The sequence below is a fragment of the Pelophylax lessonae genome (assembly GCF_965119305.1).
Source record: "Pelophylax lessonae genome assembly, chromosome: 1".
In the NCBI taxonomy this organism is placed as follows: Eukaryota; Metazoa; Chordata; class Amphibia; order Anura; family Ranidae; genus Pelophylax; species Pelophylax lessonae.
Genome location: NC_138768.1, coordinates 599,620,449 through 599,645,117, shown reverse-complemented (window position 1 = coordinate 599,645,117; position 24,669 = coordinate 599,620,449). Strand labels below are relative to the sequence as shown.

At 42.7% G+C, this 24,669-nt stretch overlaps 1 protein-coding gene across 1 annotated transcript in view; it reads right to left on the bottom strand.

Moving 5' to 3' along the window:
* BANK1 (B cell scaffold protein with ankyrin repeats 1) overlaps window positions 1-24,669 on the bottom strand; it is a 530,319-nt gene that overhangs the window by 364,861 nt on the left and 140,789 nt on the right. The window contains exon 5 of the mRNA XM_082243568.1: window positions 3,706-3,848. Coding sequence (XP_082099694.1) covers window positions 3,706-3,848 — 143 coding nt within the window. The remainder of the gene's footprint in view (window positions 1-3,705; window positions 3,849-24,669) is intronic.

Below are 24,669 nucleotides of genomic sequence, written 5' to 3'. Positions count from 1 at the left end.
TTTAACCACTTGCGAACTGCCAGTCCACAATAGACTGTGGACAGGCCACTTGTACATGCACAGCGATGTACTTGTACATCGCTGGCTTCTTCCATGTACAGGGCACACGACCCTGCCCGCAAATTCCCACTGTGATTGACCAATCGCAGCCAAAAGCCCTGTGTTGACAATCAATCAACACAGGGCTCTCTAAAGAGGGAACAATCCCTCTGTTTCTTTCCCTCCAAAGCAGGGAGAAAAAACAAAGATATTTAGTAAAAAGCAACACATATTACACAAATGAATACTTTTTAGACACACATTAACTATATTACTAATATTGTGGACCAGAGTGGTGCTGTGGAAATTGCCTATCTTGATTTCAGCAAGGCATTTAATACAATTCCACATAAAGATCTAATATAAAAGATCTACAAGCTAGTACTTAACCCGTTGGTGGTTCAGTGGATATGCAGTTGTCTAAAGGATAGATACCAGAATGTAGTTGTAAATGGTTTTCACTCAGAACAGAGACCAGTCACTAGTGGTGTACCACAAGGCTCTGTACTAGGTCCTGTTCTATTTTATCTATATGTAAGTGATATATCTAAAGATTTTTTTGGGCAAAATATGTATTTTTTGCTGATGATACAAAGGTTGATGTTTCTGGAGGTGCCTGTGACATGGAACATGATTTGGCATTGTTGGAATATGTGTCAAAGCAGTGGAAAGTTCAATGTTTCTAAATGTAAAATAATGCACCTAGGGAAAAATAATCCCCTAAGAGAGTACAACATTGGGTGAACAGTGTTGGTCAGCACTACAGAATAAAAAGATTTTGGGGTACTTATTTCAGATGATTACAAAAAGAGCAAACAGTGTGGCCAGGCAGCTGGAAATGCGAATATAATTAAAGATGCATCACTAGAGGGATTACCAGCAGGGGGAAGGAGGTTCTGATTCCCCTATAGAGATCTTTAGTGAGCCCTAATTTAGGATACTGTGTACAGTTCTGGAGACCTCACCAAAAGAAAGATATTGATAAAATAGTACGAGTCTAGAAATGGGTAACAAAAATGGTGAATGTTTGGGGGATAAAACATGTCAAGAGAGACTTCAGGAACTTAATATGTACAGTCTGGAGGAAAGAAAGGAAAGGGGATACATGCTTGAGACCTTTAAATACATCAAGGGGGTGAATAAGGTTCAGAAGGGCAGTTTTTTCAAGATGAAACCAAAATCAAAAACACAGGGACATGACCTCAAACTAACTGGAGGGTAGCTTATAATTGGAATAAACTTTCAGCAAAGGTAGTGAGACAGTTAATAGTAAATGGCTTCAAACATGCTAGGGACAAACATAGATCTATACTCAGACAACTAACGGAAAATAAATAAATAAAAATGGGCAGACTCGATGGACTACTCGATCTTTTTCTGCTGTCACTTTTCTATGTTTCACTTTTCTATATTGCACATTTAACTCCTTGATTACCTGAGATGTAAACCCCTTTCCAGCCAGTGTCATTAGTACAGTGACAGTGTATGGTATTGTCATGTATCATGGATGTCAGTGGCAGTTAGTCAGTTCTCACCCAGTGTCAGTAAGTATCAGATTGCCCACTGCACTATCACAGTCACTGATCACCACCATTATTAGTATAAAAAAGTTCTAGCATACTGTATATACCATAGTTTGTAGATGCTATAACTTTGACACATACAAATTTATATACACTTATTGGGATTTTTTTTCCCCAAAGACATGTAGCAGATTACATTTTGGCCTAAATGTATGAAGAAATATGATTATTTTTCTTTTTTTTTTTTTATTGGATATGTTTTATAGCAGAACATAAAAAATATATTATTTTGTTTACCATTTTTGCTCTTTTTTTTGTTTATATAATAAAAAAATAAAAAACCCAGTGGTGATCAAATACCACCAAAACGAAAGCTCTTGTGTGAAAAAAGTGATGAAAATGTAATTTGGGTACAACGTTGCATGACTGCACAATTACCAATTGAAGTAGTGCAGTGCTAAATAGCAAAAACATGGCCTGGTCATGAAGGAGGTAAAACCTGCCAGAGCTGAACTGGTTAAAATGCATTTAATAAAACCTTATTGGTTAAAATGCATTTAATAAAAACTATTGGGTGAAAGAAAAAGAAAAACAAAAGGCACCCGCTATTCATGATAATCGTTCTTTGGCCTGATTTCTTTTTTTTATTTTGAAACAGCAATGAACAGCCATAAATCCTTACTTTTTTTTTTATAAATTGGGTATTGTGAATGTACCAGAGTGCACCAAGACTAAACACAAAGGAGGTAGGAATAGTCTCTGGAGGAATTTCTTCATTAAAGTCTGACTGGAACCTCCCTCTGTAAACATGTAAAGAGACGCACACTCTTATATTAATAGATTTTTGCAGCTCTTGTTTTTAAATCAAGCCATACTTGAAGAATTGATTTGCTGCAAGTGGAAGAATTAATTCCTCTGATAAGATGCTGTATTTTTCGAGCTGTTGCTTAGAAAAGCAGAAGTGCCATTTCAGTTTTTATTGCTTATTGATGTCCTGTTTACAGTAACATTGATATTGTTTTACAGTAATACCCTACACTGCTTCCCTTGCTATTATGTAACGCAAACACAACTGTGTATGCATAAAATAGCCATTTCTATATTTGTCCTTTTAGCAAAAAAAAAAAGGGGAACTTTCTTAAGAAGAGATGTAGTCATTGTACATACTGTAGAAGCTTATGAGGACATGTATTTATATGCAGTAACATGTTTTCTGGTGTGTCCTTTCCATAGTGCTATGTGCTGGGTGTTCAGTGTGCCCCTGTACCTTTAAGGAGGGGTGGGCTCCTTCCAGGTCCACCTGCCCTCTGCTTATCCATTATAAGGCATGTGCTCTCATTGTGAAGACTCATTGAAGTTAGAGCTAGAATTACAGAAAACAGGGTGCCTTGACAGGGCCTGTAGCTTACACAGGTATTTGCAAATGTGTGCAGACTAAACCCCTGTTCTTAATGCATATTGTTAGACAGGTCAATTCGGTTGGTCGCTGGCTGGTTGGTAAGTTTAACCTTGGAAATCTCTCTGTATTTGTTTGATATATATTATTTGATCCATGTGAAAATGACCTGATCAAACTCCCCCACTTCCCAATTCACTACTGGAAAACTACATAATGGGCCCCTATAGATGAAGCTCATAGTCAAATCGCATGGGCAAGAGACCAGCTATGTCATGACCAAGGTAGTGAATATTCCTTTTTAGAGCAGTTATGTCACAAAAAGAGCACCCCTTTGGAGTACTGGATTCTTATTGGAGAAAGTGGGAGTTGCAACTATACTATTGCCAAAGTGAATTGGTAAGAGGAAAAAAATCATCAAATCAATCGCTGTCCTTATGGAGCCCCTGAATTCAAGTCTAAGGCTGTATTTCTGCCTGTAATTTTTGCTCAAGCCAAAACTAAACAGTTTTCTCATTCCCACTCCATCCAAGCCTAAAAATAAAATTGCTAAAGAAAATGTATCTGGACTTCCAATTTAAATAACTTGCCTAAAGGTAATAAAAAAATGACCTTTTAGCCATATCACATGCCCCCACATACAGTATATTGTATACATACATATTCATTGTATGAAATATATAATATTGACTTTGACAGCAATCCACAATGAATGTGTGATCTATAATATGTAATATGCATATTTACCTGACAAATAAATGTTATTGGATCTACCATTTTGCAAAGCAGAGATTTCAGGTCTTGAATTATAGAGTAATACTCAATCTGTGTGCTTGCTGTGATGTTTTCTCCATTGTAAATATTCACAATGACTGGGCCAGGAGGAAGGTCTAAAAATCATGAAATCAAGATAAAATAAAAAACTTGAACTTATACATACTTAAACTTAAACTTAGAAACTTAGATACATATAAGCATGGTTCACAGAGCTTAGTAAATAAAATAAAGTTATGTCTACTTCAATCAACAATTATGCACAAGCAAACATCCTGATTTTTTTTATTTCACTTGCACATTGTTGAGTGCAGTTTTTCCATATTCACCATATTGTAAGTACATTTACTATAAACTTTTATTTTTGAACTTCATAGTAACAGACTAAAATATCTGCACTTAAGAAATCTTAAACTGCACATAAACTGATATGAGTAGGTGTTGTTAAACTGTGTAGAGATCAAACAGATTTAGGGGTACAGGTAAAATAATGTACCCTTCAAAAAGGTACTCCAACATTGCTTTTCACTCCAACATTGCTATTCACCAAAGCTAACCAATAGGGTTGAGCGGACACCTAGATGTCCGTGTTCGACGGGTTCGGCCGAACTTTAAAAAAAAGTCCGGGTCCGTGTCCCGGACTTTTACCGAACTTTTCCCGGACACCGAACCCCATTGAAGTCAATGGGGACCCGAACTTTAAGGCACTAAAATGGCTCTAAAACACCAAAGGAAAGGGCTAGAGTGCTGCAAATGGCAGCAAAACGTAATTAAGAGCATGGCAAGTGCTCTGCAAACAAATGTGGATAGGGAAATAACTTAAAACAACAAAAAAAAAACAGAAAAATAAAACAATGTTCTTCTTCATCTCTGAAGGACGAGGCCCATATGGAGTAGGAGGGAGGTTGAGGTGGTGGTGGATGTGGCGGTGACATAGGCGTGTGCACAGGGTGTGCTGGGTGTGCCTGGGCACACCCTAATCACCTAGGGCACATAGCATTGCCAGTGAGGAGATGGGAAAGATCTCCCTGGGACCTGCTCTGCTCTATTTCTCCTTGCCTACAGGTACATGGCCCCGATACATTACTCTCCCTGCTGGCAAACACATGCATGTGTATTTCAACTTTGGGGTGCACACCTTAATGCAATAGGCTGCGCACACCTATGGGCGGTGTAGGTGGAAGCGGCGGTGGAGGAGGACCAGGGCCGGATTAACAGCATCATGGGCTTGGTGCTGAGGATTTTGAAGGGCCTTAAGGGCCGTGCCTTGCCATGCACCCAGAGGAGGAAGGGTGCAGCCATGCATGCCTAATTCAACATGGGATGCTGTCTCTGAAGCCCATAAACACATCCATGCATCGCCAACTGTCCCTCCTTGTCCGGCCTTCACGCTGTGTGGGGAGGTTCTGAGGGTGCTGCCTGGGGAAGCGAGCATAGAAGCCAGACTTCTGTGTTTACAAGTGACAGAAGAGCGGTAACAGTGAATATGGCCAACCCGGGGCCTATATAAAAGGTAGGGGCCTGGAGCTGCAGCTCCAATAGCCCCTACATTAATCTGGCCCTGAGGAGGAGGACGAGGTAGCCAACACTGCTTCTTTTCAAAAATTTTAAATGAGGGTACACCCCAAAAGAGTGAGAAAGAGCAAAAATGGAACAATGGGTGGGTAAGGTCGGTATCCATTGCTATTCTGCATAAGGTACGGAAAAGTCCCGTGGGATCCATGCCTGGTTCATTTTAATGAACGTGAGCTTGTCCACATTGTCTCTGGACAGGCGGCTGCGCTTGTCTGTTATAACGCCCCCAGCCGTGCTAAATACCCGTTCAGATAATACACTGGCTGCAGGGCACGCCAGCACCTCCAAGGCGTAAAGGGCAAGCTCAGGCCATGTGCCCAATTTGGAGACCCAGAAGTTGAAGGGGGCAGACCCGTCATTCACTACATGTAGGCGTGTGCACACATACTGCTCCACCATGTTGGTAAAATGCTGCCTCCTGCTAAGACGTTCCATCTGAGCTGCTGGTGCTGCTGTTTGTTGTGGCGTGCTGACAAAGCTTTTCCACATTTCGGCCATGCTAACCCTGCCTTCTGAGGTGCTGGCGGTGCCCTGGTTGCGTTGGCGACCTCCTCCTCCTCCTCCTCCTCCTCTGCCTTGTGCTTCCACTGTGGCCCCGCTGTCAGATGGGAATGCCAGCAGCATGGCGTCTACCAGCGTGCGCTTGTACTCGCGCATCTTGCGATCGCGCTCCAGTGAGTGAATTAAGGACGGTACGTTGTCCTTGTAACGGGGATCCAGCAGCGTGGCCACCCAGTAATCAGCACAAGTTAGAATGTGGGCAACTCGGCGGTCGTTGTGGAGACACTGCAGCATGTAATCGCTCATGTGTGCCAGGCTGCCCAGAGGCAACGAAAGGCTGTCCTCTGTGGGAGGTGTATCGTCCGTGTCCTCTGTATCCCCCCAGCCACGCACCAGTGATGGCCATGAGCTGGCCTGGGTGCCACCCTGCTGTGAACATGGTTCCATCTCCTCCTCCAGCTCCTCCTCCTCCTCATCCTCCTCATCCTCCAGAACTGTGCCCCTGCTGGACAATTGCGTCCCTGGCGTTTGCGTGTGCAGGAACCCACCCTCGGAGCCCCTTGCGAATGACTGCCCTGAAAGCCTTGGAAATGTTACCTCTTCATCCTCCTCCTCCTCCTCATCCTGTGCCACATCCTCTTCCATCATCGCCCGAATTGTTTTTTCAAGGAGGCATAGAAGTGGGATAGTTAAGCTGAGAACGGCGTCATTGCCACTGGCCATGTTGGTGGAGTACTCAAAACAGCGCAACAAGGCACACAGGTCTCGCATGGAGGCCCAGTTATTGGTGGTGAAGTGGTGCTGTTCCGCAGAGCGACTCACGCGTGCGTGCTGCAGCTGAAACTCCACTATGGCCTGCTGCTGCTCGCACAGTCTTTCCAGCATGTGCAAGGTGGAGTTCCACCTTGTGGGCACGTCACATATGAGGCGGTGAGCGGGAAGGCCGAAGTTACGCTGCAGCGCTGCCAGGCGAGCAGCAGCAGGGTGAGAACGCCGAAAGTGCGCACAAACGGCCCGCACTTTCTGCAGCAGCTCTGACATATCGGGGTAGTTTTTAAGGAACCTCTGCACCACCAAATTCAGCACATGCGCCAGGCAAGGGATGTGCGTCAAACCGGCTAGGCCCAGAGCTGCTATGAGATTTCGCCCGTTATCGCACACCACCAGGCCGGGCTTGAGGCTCGCTGGCAGCAACCACTCATTTGTCTGCTGTTCCATGCTCCTCCACAACTCCTGCGCGGTGTGTGGTTTGTCCCCCAAACAGGCAAGTTGTAAAACTGCCTGCTGTCGTTTACCCCTGGCCGTGCTGAAGTTGGTGGTGAAGGTGTTACGCTGTCCGGATGAGGAGGCGGTAGAGGATGAGGAAGCGGAGTAGGAGGAGTTAGGAACAGGAGGCAAACTGAAGCGCCCTGCAATCCTCGGTGGTGGAAGGACATGCGCCAAATTGCTATCCGCCTCAGGCCCATCCGCCACTGCATTTACCCAGTGTGCCGTTAGGGAGATATAACGCCCCTGACCGTGCTTACTGGTCCACGTATCCGTAGTTAGGTGGACCTTGGCACAGATGGCGTTGCGCAGTGCACACCTGATATTTTCCCCCACTTGGTTGTGCAGGGAAGGGATGGCTTGCCTGGAAAAGTAGTGGCGGCTGGGCACGACGTACTGTGGGACAGCCACCGACATAAGGTTTTTAAAACTGTGCGTCTCCACCAGACGGAATGACAGCATTTCAAAGGCCAATAATTTTGAAATGCTGGCATTCAGGGCCAGGGATCGCGGGTGGGTAGGGGGGTACTTCCTCTTCCTCTCAAGTGTTTGGGAGATGGAAAGCTGAACGCTTCCACGGGACATTGTGGAGATGGTTGTTGGTGACCCAGGTGGTGGTGTTGCTGACAGATCGTCTGTTTGCGGGGTGGCAGGTGCCGGTATCACTACAGATGTGGCTGGAGCGGCCGAGACTGCAGCAGAAGAGGAAGCAGGATGAGCCAGAGACGTTTCTTGGTTTTGAAGGTGTGTACTCCACTGCAGCTCGTGCTTTGCACTTAGATGCCTGATCATGCAGGTTGTGCTCAGGTTGAGAAGGTTTATGCCTCGCTTCAAGCTCTGATTGCACAGGGTGCAAACCACTCGTGTCCTGTCATCAGCACATTTTCTAAAGAACTTCCACGCTAGAGAACTCCTTTGAGCTGACTTTGGTGCGCTCGTTCCCTTGCTGCGTTGGGCAGTAGCGGGCGTAGTGTCTAGGGCACGGCCGCTCCGCTTCTGCACCCTGCTCCCTCTTCTGCTGTGCTGGTGGCTCTGTGCGACCACCGCCTCTTCCTCCAAACTACTCAGGTCACCTGCATGACGTTCATTCCATGTGGGGTCGAGGACCTCATCGTCCTCCACATCATCTTCCACCCAGTCTTCACCCCTGCCCTCCTTGTCGGTCTCCACAATGCTGAACGCCGCAGCAGTTGGCACCTGCGTTTCGTCATCATCGGAGACGTGCTGCGATGATCCTTGCATGTACTCATCTTGAGAAATAAGTGGTTGGGCATCGCTGCACTCAATCTCTTCCACTTCTGGGGCAGGGCTAGGTGGATGGCCCTGGGAAACCCTGCTGACAGAGTCCTCAAAAAGAATAAGAGACTGCTGTATGGCTTGGGGCTCAGACTGCTGGCCTGATTTGCAAGGGGGTGAGGTGAAAGACGGTTGGACATTGGCTGCAGGTGCCAACTCTGACCTTTCTGCAGTAGACTGGGTGGGAGACAATGTGAAGGAACTGGAGGCACTGTCAGCAGCAAACCAATCTACTATCGCCTCAACTTGTTCTGGCCTCATCACTTCTAGGGGCGTTTGATGCCCTACCAAATACTGATGCAGGTTCTGTCGCCTACTCACACTTGAGGAAGGTGTTTCACTTGTGCGTGTAGCTGGCACAGATCGACCACGTCCTCTCCTTGCAACAGGAGCTCTACCAGCAGCACCACGACCCAGGCCACGGCCCTTATTTGACGGTCTCCTCATATTTCTGTAATTTAAGATCTTGCCCTAGAAAGGTTTTTATTGAATAGCGGAATAGGAAATATGATCCAAAAAAGTGTATGTATCTCGCACGTACAAAACCACACTAGGCCCCAATTACTATTGTTTCTACCCCTAAAAGGATGGATGAGGAGTAGGAGGAGTATGGAACAGACAGCACCCTCAAATCTTCAGAAGTATGAGATGAACCCCAAAAACTTGGAAAGGTGGATCTCACACGTACCGACACAGACTATCCCGCAATTCAATTGATCCTCAAAGGTTTTTATTGAATAGCGGAATAGGAAATATGATCAAAAAAAGTGTATGTATCTCGCACGTACACAACCACACTAGGCCCCAATTACTATTGTTTGTACCCCTAAAAGGATGGTTGAGCAGTAGGAGCAGGAGTATGGAACAGGCAGCACCCTCAAATCTTCAGAAGTATGAGATGAACCCCAACAACTTGGAAAGGTGGATCTCACACGTACCGACACAGACTATCTCGCAATTGAATTGATCCCCAAAGGTTTTAATTGAATAGCGGAATAGAAAATATGATCAAAAAGAAAGTGTATGTATCTCGCACGTACACCACCACACTAGGCCCCAACTACTATTGTTTGTACCCCTAAAAGGATGGTTGAGCAGTAGGAGGAGGAGTATGGAACAGGCAGAACCCTCAAATCTTCAGAAGTATGAGATGAACCCCAAAAACTTGGAAAGGTGGATCTCTCTCACACGTACCAACACAGACTATCCCCCAATTTAACTGATCCCCAAAGGTTTTTGATTAAATAGCGGAATAGAAAATATGATCCAAAAAAAGTGTATGTATATCACACGTACACAACCACACTAGGCCCCAATTACTATTGTTTGTACCCCTAAAAGGCTAGATGAGGAGTAGGGGGGGTATGGAACAGGCAGCACCCTCAAACCTTCAGAAGTATGAGATGAACCCCAACAACTTGGAAAGGTGGATCTCTCTCACACGTACCAACACAGACTATCCCCCAATTTAACTGATCCCCAAAGGTTTTTGATTAAATAGCGGAATAGAAAATATGATCCAAAAAAAGTGTATGTATATCACACGTACACAACCACACTGGGCCCCAATTACTATTGTTTGTACCCCTAAAAGGCTAGATGAGGAGTAGGGGGAGTATGGAACAGGCAGCACCCTCAAACCTTCAGAAGTATGAGATGAACCCCAACAACTTGGAAAGGTGGATCTCTCTCACACGTACCAACACAGACTATCCCCCAATTTAACTGATCCCCAAAGGTTTTTGATTAAATAGCGGAATAGAAAATATGATCCAAAAAAAGTGTATGTATATCACACGTACACAACCACACTAGGCCCCAATTACTATTGTTTGTACCCCTAAAAGGCTAGATGAGGAGTAGGGGGGGTATGGAACAGGCAGCACCCTCAAATCTTCAGAAGTATGAGATGAACCCCAAAAACTTGGAAAGGTGGATCTCTCTCACACGTACCAACACAGACTATCCCCCAATTTAACTGATCCCCAAAGGTTTTTGATTAAATAGCGGAATAGAAAATATGATCCAAAAAAAGTGTATGTATATCACACGTACACAACCACACTAGGCCCCAATTACTATTGTTTGTACCCCTAAAAGGCTAGATGAGGAGTAGGGGGAGTATGGAACAGGCAGCACCCTCAAACCTTCAGAAGTATGAGATGAACCCCAACAACTTGGAAAGGTGGATCTCTCTCACACGTACCAACACAGACTATCCCCCAATTTAACTGATCCCCAAAGGTTTTTGATTAAATAGCGGAATAGAAAATATGATCCAAAAAAAGTGTATGTATATCACACGTACACAACCACACTGGGCCCCAATTACTATTGTTTGTACCCCTAAAAGGCTAGATGAGGAGTAGGGGGAGTATGGAACAGGCAGCACCCTCAAACCTTCAGAAGTATGAGATGAACCCCAACAACTTGGAAAGGTGGATCTCTCTCACACGTACCAACACAGACTATCCCCCAATTTAACTGATCCCCAAAGGTTTTTGATTAAATAGCGGAATAGAAAATATGATCCAAAAAAAGTGTATGTATATCACACGTACACAACCACACTAGGCCCCAATTACTATTGTTTGTACCCCTAAAAGGCTAGATGAGGAGTAGGGGGGGTATGGAACAGGCAGCACCCTCAAACCTTCAGAAGTATGAGATGAACCCCAACAACTTGGAAAGGTGGATCTCTCTCACACGTACCAACACAGACTATCCCCCAATTTAACTGATCCCCAAAGGTTTTTGATTAAATAGCGGAATAGAAAATATGATCCAAAAAAAGTGTATGTATATCACACGTACACAACCACACTAGGCCCCAATTACTATTGTTTGTACCCCTAAAAGGCTAGGAGTAGGGGGAGTATGGAACAGGCAGCACCCTCAAACCTTCAGAAGTATGAGATGAACCCCAACAACTTGGAAAGGTGGATCTCTCTCACACGTACCAACACAGACTATCCCCCAATTTAACTGATCCCCAAAGGTTTTTGATTAAATAGCGGAATAGAAAATATGATCCAAAAAAAGTGTATGTATATCACACGTACACAACCACACTAGGCCCCAATTACTATTGTTTGTACCCCTAAAAGGCTAGATGAGGAGTAGGGGGAGTATGGAACAGGCAGCACCCTCAAACCTTCAGAAGTATGAGATGAACCCCAACAACTTGGAAAGGTGGATCTCTCTCACACGTACCAACACAGACTATCCCCCAATTTAACTGATCCCCAAAGGTTTTTGATTAAATAGCGGAATAGAAAATATGATCCAAAAAAAGTGTATGTATATCACACGTACACAACCACACTAGGCCCCAATTACTATTGTTTGTACCCCTAAAAGGCTAGATGAGGAGTAGGGGGGGTATGGAACAGGCAGCACCCTGAAATCTTCAGAAGTATGAGATGAACCCCAAAAACTTGGAAAGGTGGATCTCTCTCACACGTACCAACACAGACTATCCCCCAATTTAACTGATCCCCAAAGGTTTTTGATTAAATAGCGGAATAGAAAATATGATCCAAAAAAAGTGTATGTATATCACACGTACACAACCACACTAGGCCCCAATTACTATTGTTTGTACCCCTAAAAGGCTAGATGAGGAGTAGGGGGAGTATGGAACAGGCAGCACCCTCAAACCTTCAGAAGTATGAGATGAACCCCAACAACTTGGAAAGGTGGATCTCTCTCACACGTACCAACACAGACTATCCCCCAATTTAACTGATCCCCAAAGGTTTTTGATTAAATAGCGGAATAGAAAATATGATCCAAAAAAAGTGTATGTATATCACACGTACACAACCACACTGGGCCCCAATTACTATTGTTTGTACCCCTAAAAGGCTAGATGAGGAGTAGGGGGAGTATGGAACAGGCAGCACCCTCAAACCTTCAGAAGTATGAGATGAACCCCAACAACTTGGAAAGGTGGATCTCTCTCACACGTACCAACACAGACTATCCCCCAATTTAACTGATCCCCAAAGGTTTTTGATTAAATAGCGGAATAGAAAATATGATCCAAAAAAAGTGTATGTATATCACACGTACACAACCACACTAGGCCCCAATTACTATTGTTTGTACCCCTAAAAGGCTAGATGAGGAGTAGGGGGAGTATGGAACAGGCAGCACCCTCAAACCTTCAGAAGTATGAGATGAACCCCAACAACTTGGAAAGGTGGATCTCTCTCACACGTACCAACACAGACTATCCCCCAATTTAACTGATCCCCAAAGGTTTTTGATTAAATAGCGGAATAGAAAATATGATCCAAAAAAAGTGTATGTATATCACACGTACACAACCACACTAGGCCCCAATTACTATTGTTTGTACCCCTAAAAGGCTAGATGAGGAGTAGGGGGGGTATGGAACAGGCAGCACCCTCAAACCTTCAGAAGTATGAGATGAACCCCAACAACTTGGAAAGGTGGATCTCTCTCACACGTACCAACACAGACTATCCCCCAATTTAACTGATCCCCAAAGGTTTTTGATTAAATAGCGGAATAGAAAATATGATCCAAAAAAAGTGTATGTATATCACACGTACACAACCACACTAGGCCCCAATTACTATTGTTTGTACCCCTAAAAGGCTAGATGAGGAGTAGGGGGGGTATGGAACAGGCAGCACCCTCAAATCTTCAGAAGTATGAGATGAACCCCAAAAACTTGGAAAGGTGGATCTCTCTCACACGTACCAACACAGACTATCCCCCAATTTAACTGATCCCCAAAGGTTTTTGATTAAATAGCGGAATAGAAAATATGATCCAAAAAAAGTGTATGTATATCACACGTACACAACCACACTAGGCCCCAATTACTATTGTTTGTACCCCTAAAAGGCTAGATGAGGAGTAGGGGGGGTATGGAACAGGCAGCACCCTCAAACCTTCAGAAGTATGAGATGAACCCCAACAACTTGGAAAGGTGGATCTCTCTCACACGTACCAACACAGACTATCCCCCAATTTAACTGATCCCCAAAGGTTTTTGATTAAATAGCGGAATAGAAAATATGATCCAAAAAAAGTGTATGTATATCACACGTACACAACCACACTAGGCCCCAATTACTATTGTTTGTACCCCTAAAAGGCTAGATGAGGAGTAGGGGGGGTATGGAACAGGCAGCACCCTCAAACCTTCAGAAGTATGAGATGAACCCCAACAACTTGGAAAGGTGGATCTCTCTCACACGTACCAACACAGACTATCCCCCAATTTAACTGATCCCCAAAGGTTTTTGATTAAATAGCGGAATAGAAAATATGATCCAAAAAAAGTGTATGTATATCACACGTACACAACCACACTGGGCCCCAATTACTATTGTTTGTACCCCTAAAAGGCTAGATGAGGAGTAGGGGGAGTATGGAACAGGCAGCACCCTCAAACCTTCAGAAGTATGAGATGAACCCCAACAACTTGGAAAGGTGGATCTCTCTCACACGTACCAACACAGACTATCCCCCAATTTAACTGATCCCCAAAGGTTTTTGATTAAATAGCGGAATAGAAAATATGATCCAAAAAAAGTGTATGTATATCACACGTACACAACCACACTGGGCCCCAATTACTATTGTTTGTACCCCTAAAAGGCTAGATGAGGAGTAGGGGGAGTATGGAACAGGCAGCACCCTGAAACCTTCAGAAGTATGAGATGAACCCCAACAACTTGGAAAGGTGGATCTCTCTCACACGTACCAACACAGACTATCCCCCAATTTAACTGATCCCCAAAGGTTTTTGATTAAATAGCGGAATAGAAAATATGATCCAAAAAAAGTGTATGTATATCACACGTACACAACCACACTAGGCCCCAATTACTATTGTTTGTACCCCTAAAAGGCTAGATGAGGAGTAGGGGGGGTATGGAACAGGCAGCACCCTCAAACCTTCAGAAGTATGAGATGAACCCCAACAACTTGGAAAGGTGGATCTCTCTCACATGTACCAACACAGACTATCCCCCAATTTAACTGATCCCCAAAGGTTTTTGATTAAATAGCGGAATAGAAAATATGATCCAAAAAAAGTGTATGTATATCACACGTACACAACCACACTAGGCCCCAATTACTATTGTTTGTACCCCTAAAAGGCTAGGAGTAGGGGGAGTATGGAACAGGCAGCACCCTCAAACCTTCAGAAGTATGAGATGAACCCCAACAACTTGGAAAGGTGGATCTCTCTCACACGTACCAACACAGACTATCCCCCAATTTAACTGATCCTCAAAGGTTTTTGATTAAATAGCGGAATAGAAAATATGATCCAAAAAAAGTGTATGTATATCACACGTACACAACCACACTAGGCCCCAATTACTATTGTTTGTACCCCTAAAAGGCTAGATGAGGAGTAGGGGGAGTATGGAACAGGCAGCACCCTCAAATCTTCAGAAGTATGAGATTGTGTTCACTGTACCCCACAAAGATTGAGTTCACTGCACCCCACAATGATTGTGTTCACTGCACCCCACAAAGATTGTGTTCACTGCACCTCACAAAGATTGTGTTCACTGTACCCCCCAAAGATTGTGTTCACTGCACCCCACAAAGATTCTGTTCACTGTACCCCACAAAGATTGTGTTCACTGCACCCTAAAAGGATGTTGTTCACTGCACCCCACAAAGATTGTGTTCACTGCACCCTAAAAGGATGTTGTTCACTGCACCCCAAAAAGATTGTGTTCACTGTACCCCCCCAAAGATTGTGTTCACTGCACCCCACAAAGATTGTGTTCACTGCACCCCAAAAAGATTGTGTTCACTGTACCCCCCAAAGATTGTGTTCACTGCACCCCAAAAAGATTGTGTTCACTGTACCCCCCAAAGATTGTGTTCACTGCACCCCACAAAGATTCTGTTCACTGTACCCCACAAAGATTGTGTTCACTGCACCCCAAAAAGATTGTGTTCACTGTACCCCCCCAAAGATTGTGTTCACTGCACCCCACAAAGATTCTGTTCACTGCACCCCACAAAGGATTTTGTTCACTGCACCCCAAAAAGATTGTGTTCACTGCACCCCAAAAAGGATTTTGATCACTGCACCCCAAAAAGGATGTTGTTCACTGCACCCCAAAAATGATTTTGTTCACTCCACCCCAAAAAGATTGTGTTCACTGCACCCCACAAAGATTGTGTTCACTGCACCCCAAAAAGATTGTGTTCACTGTACCCCCCAAAGATTGTGTTCACTGCACCCCACAAAGATTCTGTTCACTGTACCCCACAAAGATTGTGTTCACTGCACCCCAAAAAGATTGTGTTCACTGCACCCCAAAAAGGATGTTGTTCACTGCACCCCAAAAAGGATGTTGTTCACTCCACCCCAAAAAGATTGTGTTCACTGCACCCCACAAAGATTGTGTTCACTGCACCCCAAAAAGATTGTGTTCACTGCACCCCAAAAATGATTTTGTTCACTGCACCCCAAAAAGGATGTTGTTCACTCCACCCCAAAAAGATTGTGTTCACTGCACCCCAAAAAGATTGTGTTCACTGCACCCCACAAAGGATTTTGTTCACTGCACCCCAAAAAGATTGTGTTCACTGCACCCCAAAAAGGATGTTGTTCACTGCACCCCAAAAAGGATTTTGTTCACTGCACCCCAAAAAGATTGTGTTCACTGCACCCCACAAAGGATTTTGTTCACTGCACCCCACAAAGATTGTGTTCACTGCACACCAAAAAGGATTGTGTTCACTGCACCCCAAAAAGATTTTGTTCACTGCACCCCAAAAAGATTGTGTTCACTGCAGCCCAAAAAGATTGTGTTCACTGCAGCCCAAAAAGATTGTGTTCACTGCAGCCCAAAAAGATTGTGTTCACTGCAGCCCAAAAAGATTGTGTTCACTGCAGCTCACACACAGAAAAATGGATGTGGATCACTGACACCTGCCTATCTCCAATCCCACACCACACAGCAATATCGATTGTAGTTTGTAGAACACAGTTTCCCTAAAATTCAGCAGACTCTGTCCCTAACAGGATTGAGAAGAGATCGTAGATCAGGATTGAGTGCAGATTCACCCCACCCCCCACACAGCAATATCGATTGTAGTTTGTAGAAGACACTGACCCTATAATTCAGCAGACTCTATCCCTAAAATGCCTACAACTCGCCCTGCCTAAACACTCCGACCTGTCCCTCAATTCTATCCGGACACAAATGGTTTTTTCCTGCCTATCTTTCCCTAATCAGCAGCCAGCACATTGATGTGTGCTCTGTCCCTTAGCTAAGCAGCAGAATGACGCTGCTGCGGCGGCTGCCTCGAACTTATAAAGACTTGGTCACATGCTTCAGACGGCCAATCACAGCTACTAAGACATTTGCAGGCATGGCTGGGATGGCTTAAGGCACACCAGTTAAACGATTGTTGATTGGCTGTTGAAAGCCCGCCATGAAAAGAGCGCCAAAGCATGCAAAACCCGGAAATAAAACGACCGAACACGGATTTTTACCCGAACATACAGTAAAGTGTCCGTGTCCGTGTTCGGGTAAAAAAAATCCAATTATTCGGTACGAACACGAATAATACAGTCCGTGTTCGCTCAACACTACTAACCAACTCCACTAAACTTCAAGACAAGCCTTCACACTCTGTTTCTTAGCTAAACATATGATCTGCCTTTGAATAATCACATCAGTAACTAATTTGCCTAAACTTACTCCATTGTCTGTCAAAGTACACACTGGGCTTGACCTAGTAGAGATGCAGAGATTTTCACTTAGCAAAGTGTAAATTTACTTTCAGAATTACCTTTGTTCATTTAATTATCCAACCATGTGCAAGGAAACTTAATAAACATTCAGATTGCTAAGTGAGCATTCTTTACTCCTTTAGTAAATAAATCTCACTGTCTTTTTATGTATAACTTACTTGTTCTACCTGTTTTATTTACACGTTCTCAAGACCAGCCTTTCTCAACCTTATTACATTTGAAGACCCCCTTCAAAAATATTTTTAGGGAACCCTTGAAATAATTTTCTGATTTACAGCTTATTGACCACTAGCATGATAAGTAAGTTTTAGATATAATAAATAAAAGCATAAACAACACAATAAATTGGTACTTAGCTGCAAATGTATTTATTTTAACAGCAGTGTCACTGAATATCAATTTATAAACCCTATTCTGCACATAGTTTGAATGTTCATCATTGTTTTTTCTGTCTCAAATTTACTCAGAAATAGAAATCCACAGCAAATGTGAAGGTGGCAGAATGCCTGGGAACCTGCTGGGGAACCCTAAGGTACAGAAACCTTGCTCTAGACTGTTATTGTAACCGACAGGATGACCTGTATTATAATATATAATCATTTTGCTAAAGTTTTGCTGTACATTTGTATTTGTTTTTCATTGTTATGTTAGTCTGATGTTTTTCTGCTTTCTGTCCAGTTTAAACTGATAGTTCGATCATGGTGGGTTTTCTAAGGCAGGAGCAAGACATAAACATCTTTTTGAATATCTCTAAAGAGATATGCACAGAGCCTTCTAAATACAGAAGACACGAAGAGGGAGGATGAGTCACTCAAATCATTCAGTTGTGTATATATTTTAGATTGAGCTTCTGAGCTCTATCAAATATAGTAAAGCATAGCCATGTAAATATCACCTATTCAGGTGCAATATATCAAGTATACCCAAAATAACAAAATATGTATAAAATTTACATTTTTTTTTCCCTAAGTATTTTTTAAAACACTATCAATTGGTTTTGAGGATCTATACTTAAACAGATTGGTAATATATTTACAGCAGGTTCTGATGTTTGATTTACATTGATAATACAGTTTTTTTTCAGAGGTTAGATCACACTGCAGAGCCCTGTTCCATGTATCCAATGAGGGCGCTGCTGACATCTCCCTCCTCACCCACCATGTGTGCCTGGCTCTCAGTACTCTATGTGTGCTCGGAGGAGACCAGAGATGGCAGGGGTGGTGTGCTTATGACTGGACACAGGTGAGCTGTGTCTTTGCCCATTTCCCCATTTTCCCATTACCATAGTGGCTCTGTATAGGGATGATCGAACTTTTGAAAAGTTCGGTTCGACCAGAACACCCGAATTTCCCAAAAGTTCGGTTCGGATTTCAGAACCCCATTGAAATCACTGGGACCCGAACTTCGGTAATCAAAAAACACAATTTTTAAGCCCTAAAACCCAATAAATGCCCCTAAAAAGTGCCTAGGGTTCTGGGTCATGCCTCATTAACTATTAATCACACAAAAAAAGTTCTTAAAAATTGTCATTTTTGATAAAAAAGCCAATTATTGAAAAACAAAAAAAAGAGAGATTTTTTGATTTTGACTTTGGATTTAGTATCTGGTGGGTCTAAAAAGTGTACATGTGAAGTTTCAGCTCTGTAGCATGTCCAGAACCAGGAAAAAAAAAAGATAATTTTTCAGTAGAACAGGGATGTGGGACCCTCCTTTAACACCTATATGATCTTTTTTTTCTGGTTCTGGACATGCTACAGAGCTGAAACTTCACAGGTACACCTTTTAGACCCCCCAGACACAAAATCACACAAAAAAAGTTCTAAAAAATTGTCATTTTTGATAAAAAAAGCCAATTATTGAAAAATTAAAAAAAAAAAGAGATTTTTTGATTTTTATTTATTAGTGTGAGGAAATGGATATCTAGTGTAGTTAGAGTGCTCCTTTACACTTAAGTTAGCTTCAAAAATTTAGTTTCTGTAGGGAAAGTGTTAAGTGTAAGGGGACCGTAGTGTAGTGTAGGGTTAACTGGCAGTGACTGCTATGGCAGGGTGACAAAACCCTTCCATAGCAGGGTGACCGCTATAGAGAAATGATCATTTCCCTGAATTGCTTCGGCACACCCATATGGCTTCTCACCAGCCAAGCATTTTTATGCTGCAGGGGCTGCCACTGCCAGTGCTTTTTTGAGGACATGTTTGATGTCAGACATGACATCTGAACATGTGTATAGGGGGTATATATACACATATATGTCTGTATATATACCCCTAGACATATATAGGTGTGATAGCAGCAGAAATAAATGCTTGCGCTAATGAAATCATTTACAGTAATATATTTCTGCTACTATCACACCTATATATGGCTAGGTGTCTATATACATATAATTATGTGTGTATATATACCACTATACACAAGTTCAGATGTTTTGCCTGCCTCAAAACAACCCAAAAAAATGCCAAAAAAACGCTAGCGTCAAAAAAAAAAATGCCCAGGTGTGTTTTTGCTGGCATTTTTTGGGGGGTTTTGGAGGCAGGCAAAACATCTGAAGTTGTGTATAGTGGTGTATATACACACATCCATAAATTTATATACACACCTAGACATATATAGGTGTGATAGTAGCAGAAATATATGCTTGTGCTAATGAAATCATTTACAGTAATATATTTCTGCTACTATCACACCTATATATGGCTAGGTGTCTATATACATATAATTATGTGTGTATATATACCACTATACACAAGTTCAGATGTTTTTCCTGACTGCAAAGAACCCAAAAAAATGCCTGCTTTGAAACGGGCAAGGTGTGAAAACCGAGGAGAGAAGCTAACCCCCTGAGCTGAAAGTTTTCTAATACATACAATCCTTTTTTTTGTTCTGGTTCTGGACATGCTACAGAGCTGAAACTTCACAGGTACACCTTTTAGACCCCCCAGACACAAAATCACGCAAAAAAAGTTCTTAAAAATTGTCATTTTTGATAAAAAAGCCAATTATTTTAAAAAAAAAAGAGATTTTTTGATTTTTACTTTGGATTTCAGATCTGGGGGGTCTAAAAGTGTAGATGTGAAGTTTCAGCTCTGTAGCATGTCCAGAACCATAAAAAAAAAGATTGTTTGTATTAGAAAACTTTCAGCTCAGGGGGTTGGCTTCGCTGCTGTAACACCTTGCCGGTTTAATAGAAGGCATTTTTTTGGGTTCTTTGCAGTCAGGAAAAACATCTGAACTTGTGTATAGTGGTACTGTGCACAAGTTCTGCTGTTTTGCCTGCCTCCAAAAACCCCCAAAAAATGCCAGCAAAAACACACCTGGGCATTTTTTTTGACGCTAGCGTTTTTTTTGGCATTTTTTGGGGTTCTTCTGAGGCAGGCAAAACATCTGAACTTGTGTATAGTGGTATATATACACACATAATTATATGTATATAGACACCTATCCATATATAGGTGTGATAGTAGCAGAAATATATTACTGTAAATGATTTCATTAGCGCAAGCATATATTTCTGCTACTATCACACCTATATATGTCTAGGTGTGTATATAAATATATGTATGTGTGTATATACACCACTATACACAAGTTCAGATGTTTTGCCTGCCTCAAAAGAACCCCAAAAAATGCCAAAAAAACGCTAGCGTCAAAAAAAAAATGCCCAGGTGTGTTTTTGCTGGCATTTTTTGGGGGTTTTTGGAGGCAGGCAAAACATCAGAACTTGTGCACAGTACCACTATACACAAGTTCAGATGTTTTTCCTGACTGCAAAGAACCCAAAAAAATGCCTTCTATTAAACCGGCAAGGTGTTACAGCAGCGAAGCCAACCCCCTGAGCTGAAAGTTTTCTAATACAAACAATCTTTTTTTTATGGCTCTGGACATGCTACAGAGCTGAAACTTCACATGTACACTTTTTAGACCCCCCAGATACTAAATCCAAAGTAAAAATCAAAAAATCTCTCTTTTTTTTTAATTTTTTCAATAATTGGCTTTTTTTATCAAAAATGACAATTTTTAAGAACTTTTTTGTGTGATTTTGTGTCTGGGGGGTCTAAAAGGTGTACCTGTGAAGTTTCAGCTCTGTAGCATGTCCAGAACCAGAAAAAAAAGGATTGTATGTATTAGAAAACTTTCAGCTCAGGGGGTTAGCTTCTCTTCTCGGTTTTCACACCTTGCCCGTTTCAAAGCAGGCATTTTTTTGGGTTCTTTGCAGTCAGGAAAAACATCTGAACTTGTGTATAGTGGTACTGTGCACAAGTTCAGATGTTTTGCCTGCCTCCAAAACCCCCCAAAAAATGCCAGCAAAAACACACCTGGGCATTTTTTTTTTTGACGCTAGCGTTTTTTTTGGCATTTTTGGGGTTCTTTTGAGGCAGGCAAAACATCTGAACTTGTGTATAGTGGTATATATACACACATAATTATATGTATATAGACACCTAGCCATATATAGGTGTGATAGTAGCAGAAATATATTACTGTAAATGATTTCATTAACGCAAGCATATATTTCTGCTACTATCACACCTATATATGTCTAGGTGTGTATATAAATATATGGATGTGTGTATATATACCACTATACACAAGTTCAGATGTTTTGCCTGCCTCCAAAACCCCCCAAAAAATGCCAGCAAAAACACACCTGGGCATTTTTTTTTTGACGCTAGCGTTTTTTTTGGCATTTTTTTGGGTTGTTTTGAGGCAGGCAAAACATCTGAACTTGTGTATAGTGGTATATATATACACACATAATTATATGTATATAGACACCTAGCCATATATAGGTGTGATAGTAACAGAAATATATTACAGTAAATGATTTCATTAGCGCAAGCATTTATTTCTGCTACTATCACACCTATATATGTCTAGGGGTATATATACAAACATATATGTGTATATATACCCCCTATACACATGTTCAGATGTCATGTCTGACATCAAACATGTCCTCAAAAAAGCACTGGCAGTGGCAGCCCCTGCAGCATAAAAAATGCTTGGCTGGTGAGAAGCCATATGGGTGTGCCGAAGCAATTCAGAGAAATGATCATTTCTCTATAGCGGTCACCCTGCTATGGAAGGGTTTTGTCACCCTGCCATAGAAGTCACTGCCAGTTAACCCTACACTACACTACGGTCCCCTTACACCTAACACTTTCCCTACAGAAACTAAATTTTTGAAGCTAACTTAAGTGTAAAGGAGCACTCTAATTACACTAGATATCCCTTTCCTCACACTAATAAATAGCTAAATGACACTTTTAAAGTAAAATTAACAGAACTGCTTCCACTCTCTTCCATGTCCAGTATAACCATGCTAGGAATATGGCGGGGGCGATCTTATATACTGGGGGGCGTATTCACTAATGATTGGTCTAGGGACCCCCTAGTCACTCCAATCACATTCCTAGCATTCTCCTGCCCCCTCAATTGGCTTTTGCTAATGGTTCTGGTCCAATCATGGGCTTTTAAAGCCCATTTCCTGAAGCATTGCATTTTGGGCGGTTCTGGTTGCCGAATTCCGAATTTTTGGGGAAAAAGTTCTAAATTCGGCCGAACCTCGAATACCCAATGTTCGGGCCGAACCGATGGTCGACCCGAACCGTTCGATCATCCCTAGCTCTGTACAGTATCGTCCATGGGAGCTGTGTAGTGGGTGCTGGGGGCAGACTGAATCTGTATTAGTCAGTAAAAAGTGAAGCGCTAAACATAAATAATGTAAATAATAATGTAGATAGTCCCAAAGTGAATGTGAGGTGATCATGCACATATATACGATGAAGGTATGACTACGGAAGACAAACATTCCGTAGTCATACCAACGGGGAAGCGTCTTCCGGGTTGCAGTCTCTTTGTTTAACCTCAGGGCGGTCTTCAGTGAGTTCTCCACTCTATTAATGTGGCCGCATCCTCTTCCCTCTCATCCGCTGATGAAGTCCCACCTTCGGGACGTAACGCGTACGGAGGGAGGAGGAGGAGTCGGTGACATCACCCGCCATCCATCCTGAGGAGTTTTCCTGTACACTGCCGCTTGTCGTGCACTGCGATCAGTGCTTTCTCAGGTAATTTTATCCGCATATGCATATTCATAAAGCCGTTTCCAAGCTATACACACCATGTCCAGCTTTTTGGCTCTATTTTATGTACGGATCTGAGCAATTCTGGGGTGAGGACTCTGGACCTTATGTAAAGTGTATCATCTGCACTGGGAGTGACCCCGTATTAAGGATCCCTGGTCCCATAGAAGTGTGCCATCTGAATGGGGTGTCACGTTAACCCCTGAGAGTTCTGTGTTTTCTTAGCCCATCTGGTGACACAGGGGCTAATATAGAGGTGAGAAGACTTTGAGACTGGTGGTGGATGCACTGAGTGGAGCACAACTTTCATCGTATATATGTGCATGATCACCTCACATTCACTTTGGGACTATCTACATTATTATTTACATTATTTATTTTTTATTTATTTTATTTATGTTTAGTGCTGCACTTTTTACTGAATATTACTTGATTGCGATTTTTTGATTAATTGGCCCTTAGTGTTCAGCAACTTCTTTATTAGGTACATTCAGGTGTGCTGATACCTTTTTTTATATGAATCTGTATTAGGACAGGCCTGAAGTGTGAATATGGGGTAGGCACTTCAAGTTAGTGCTCTCTCATCTGTTCTCTGCAGTCTCTGACCATCTCCTGTATCATGGCCGCACAGTTTCTGACCATCTCCTGTATCATGGATGTACAGTTTCTGACCATCTCCTGTATCATGAATGCACAGTCTCTGATCATCTTCTGTATCATGGCCACACAGTTTCTGACCATCTCCTGTATCATGGACGCACAGTATCTGACCATCTTTTGTATTATGGACGCACAGTATCTGACCATATTTTGTATTATGGCCGCACAGTATCTGACCATCTTTTGTATTAAGGATGCACTTTACCTGACCATCTCCTGTATTATGTATGCACAGTATATGACTATCTCCTGTATTATGGCTGCACAGCCTCTGACCACCTTATGTATTATGAGCACACAGTATCTGACCATCTTTTGTATTATGGACCCACGGTATCTGACCATCTCCTGTATTATGGATGCACAGTATCTGACCATCTCCTGTATCATGGACGCACAATATCTGACCATCTCCTGTGTCATGGATGCACAGTATCTGACGATCCCATGTATCATGTTTGCATAATCTCTGACCATCTCCTGTATCATAGACGGACAGTCTCTAATCATCTCTTGTTTCATGTCCACAAATGGTAGCATTCATTAAAAGGTGGGGTATACTGTACATGGCATATAAGGTGAGGGTAAGAAGCTACGCCAATCGGAGAAGCGAAACGCGTTGACGTCATCACTCCCGACCAGTGCAACAAACGAGTGTCATAGACGTGGACAGCAGGGGAGCTATTCGGAGGATCGGAAGTAACGCACGGACCAGGCACTTCAGCGGCATCCCAGCGGAGGACAGAAGACAGAGCAGTGCGGCAAGGAGTTGGAGGTCAGGTA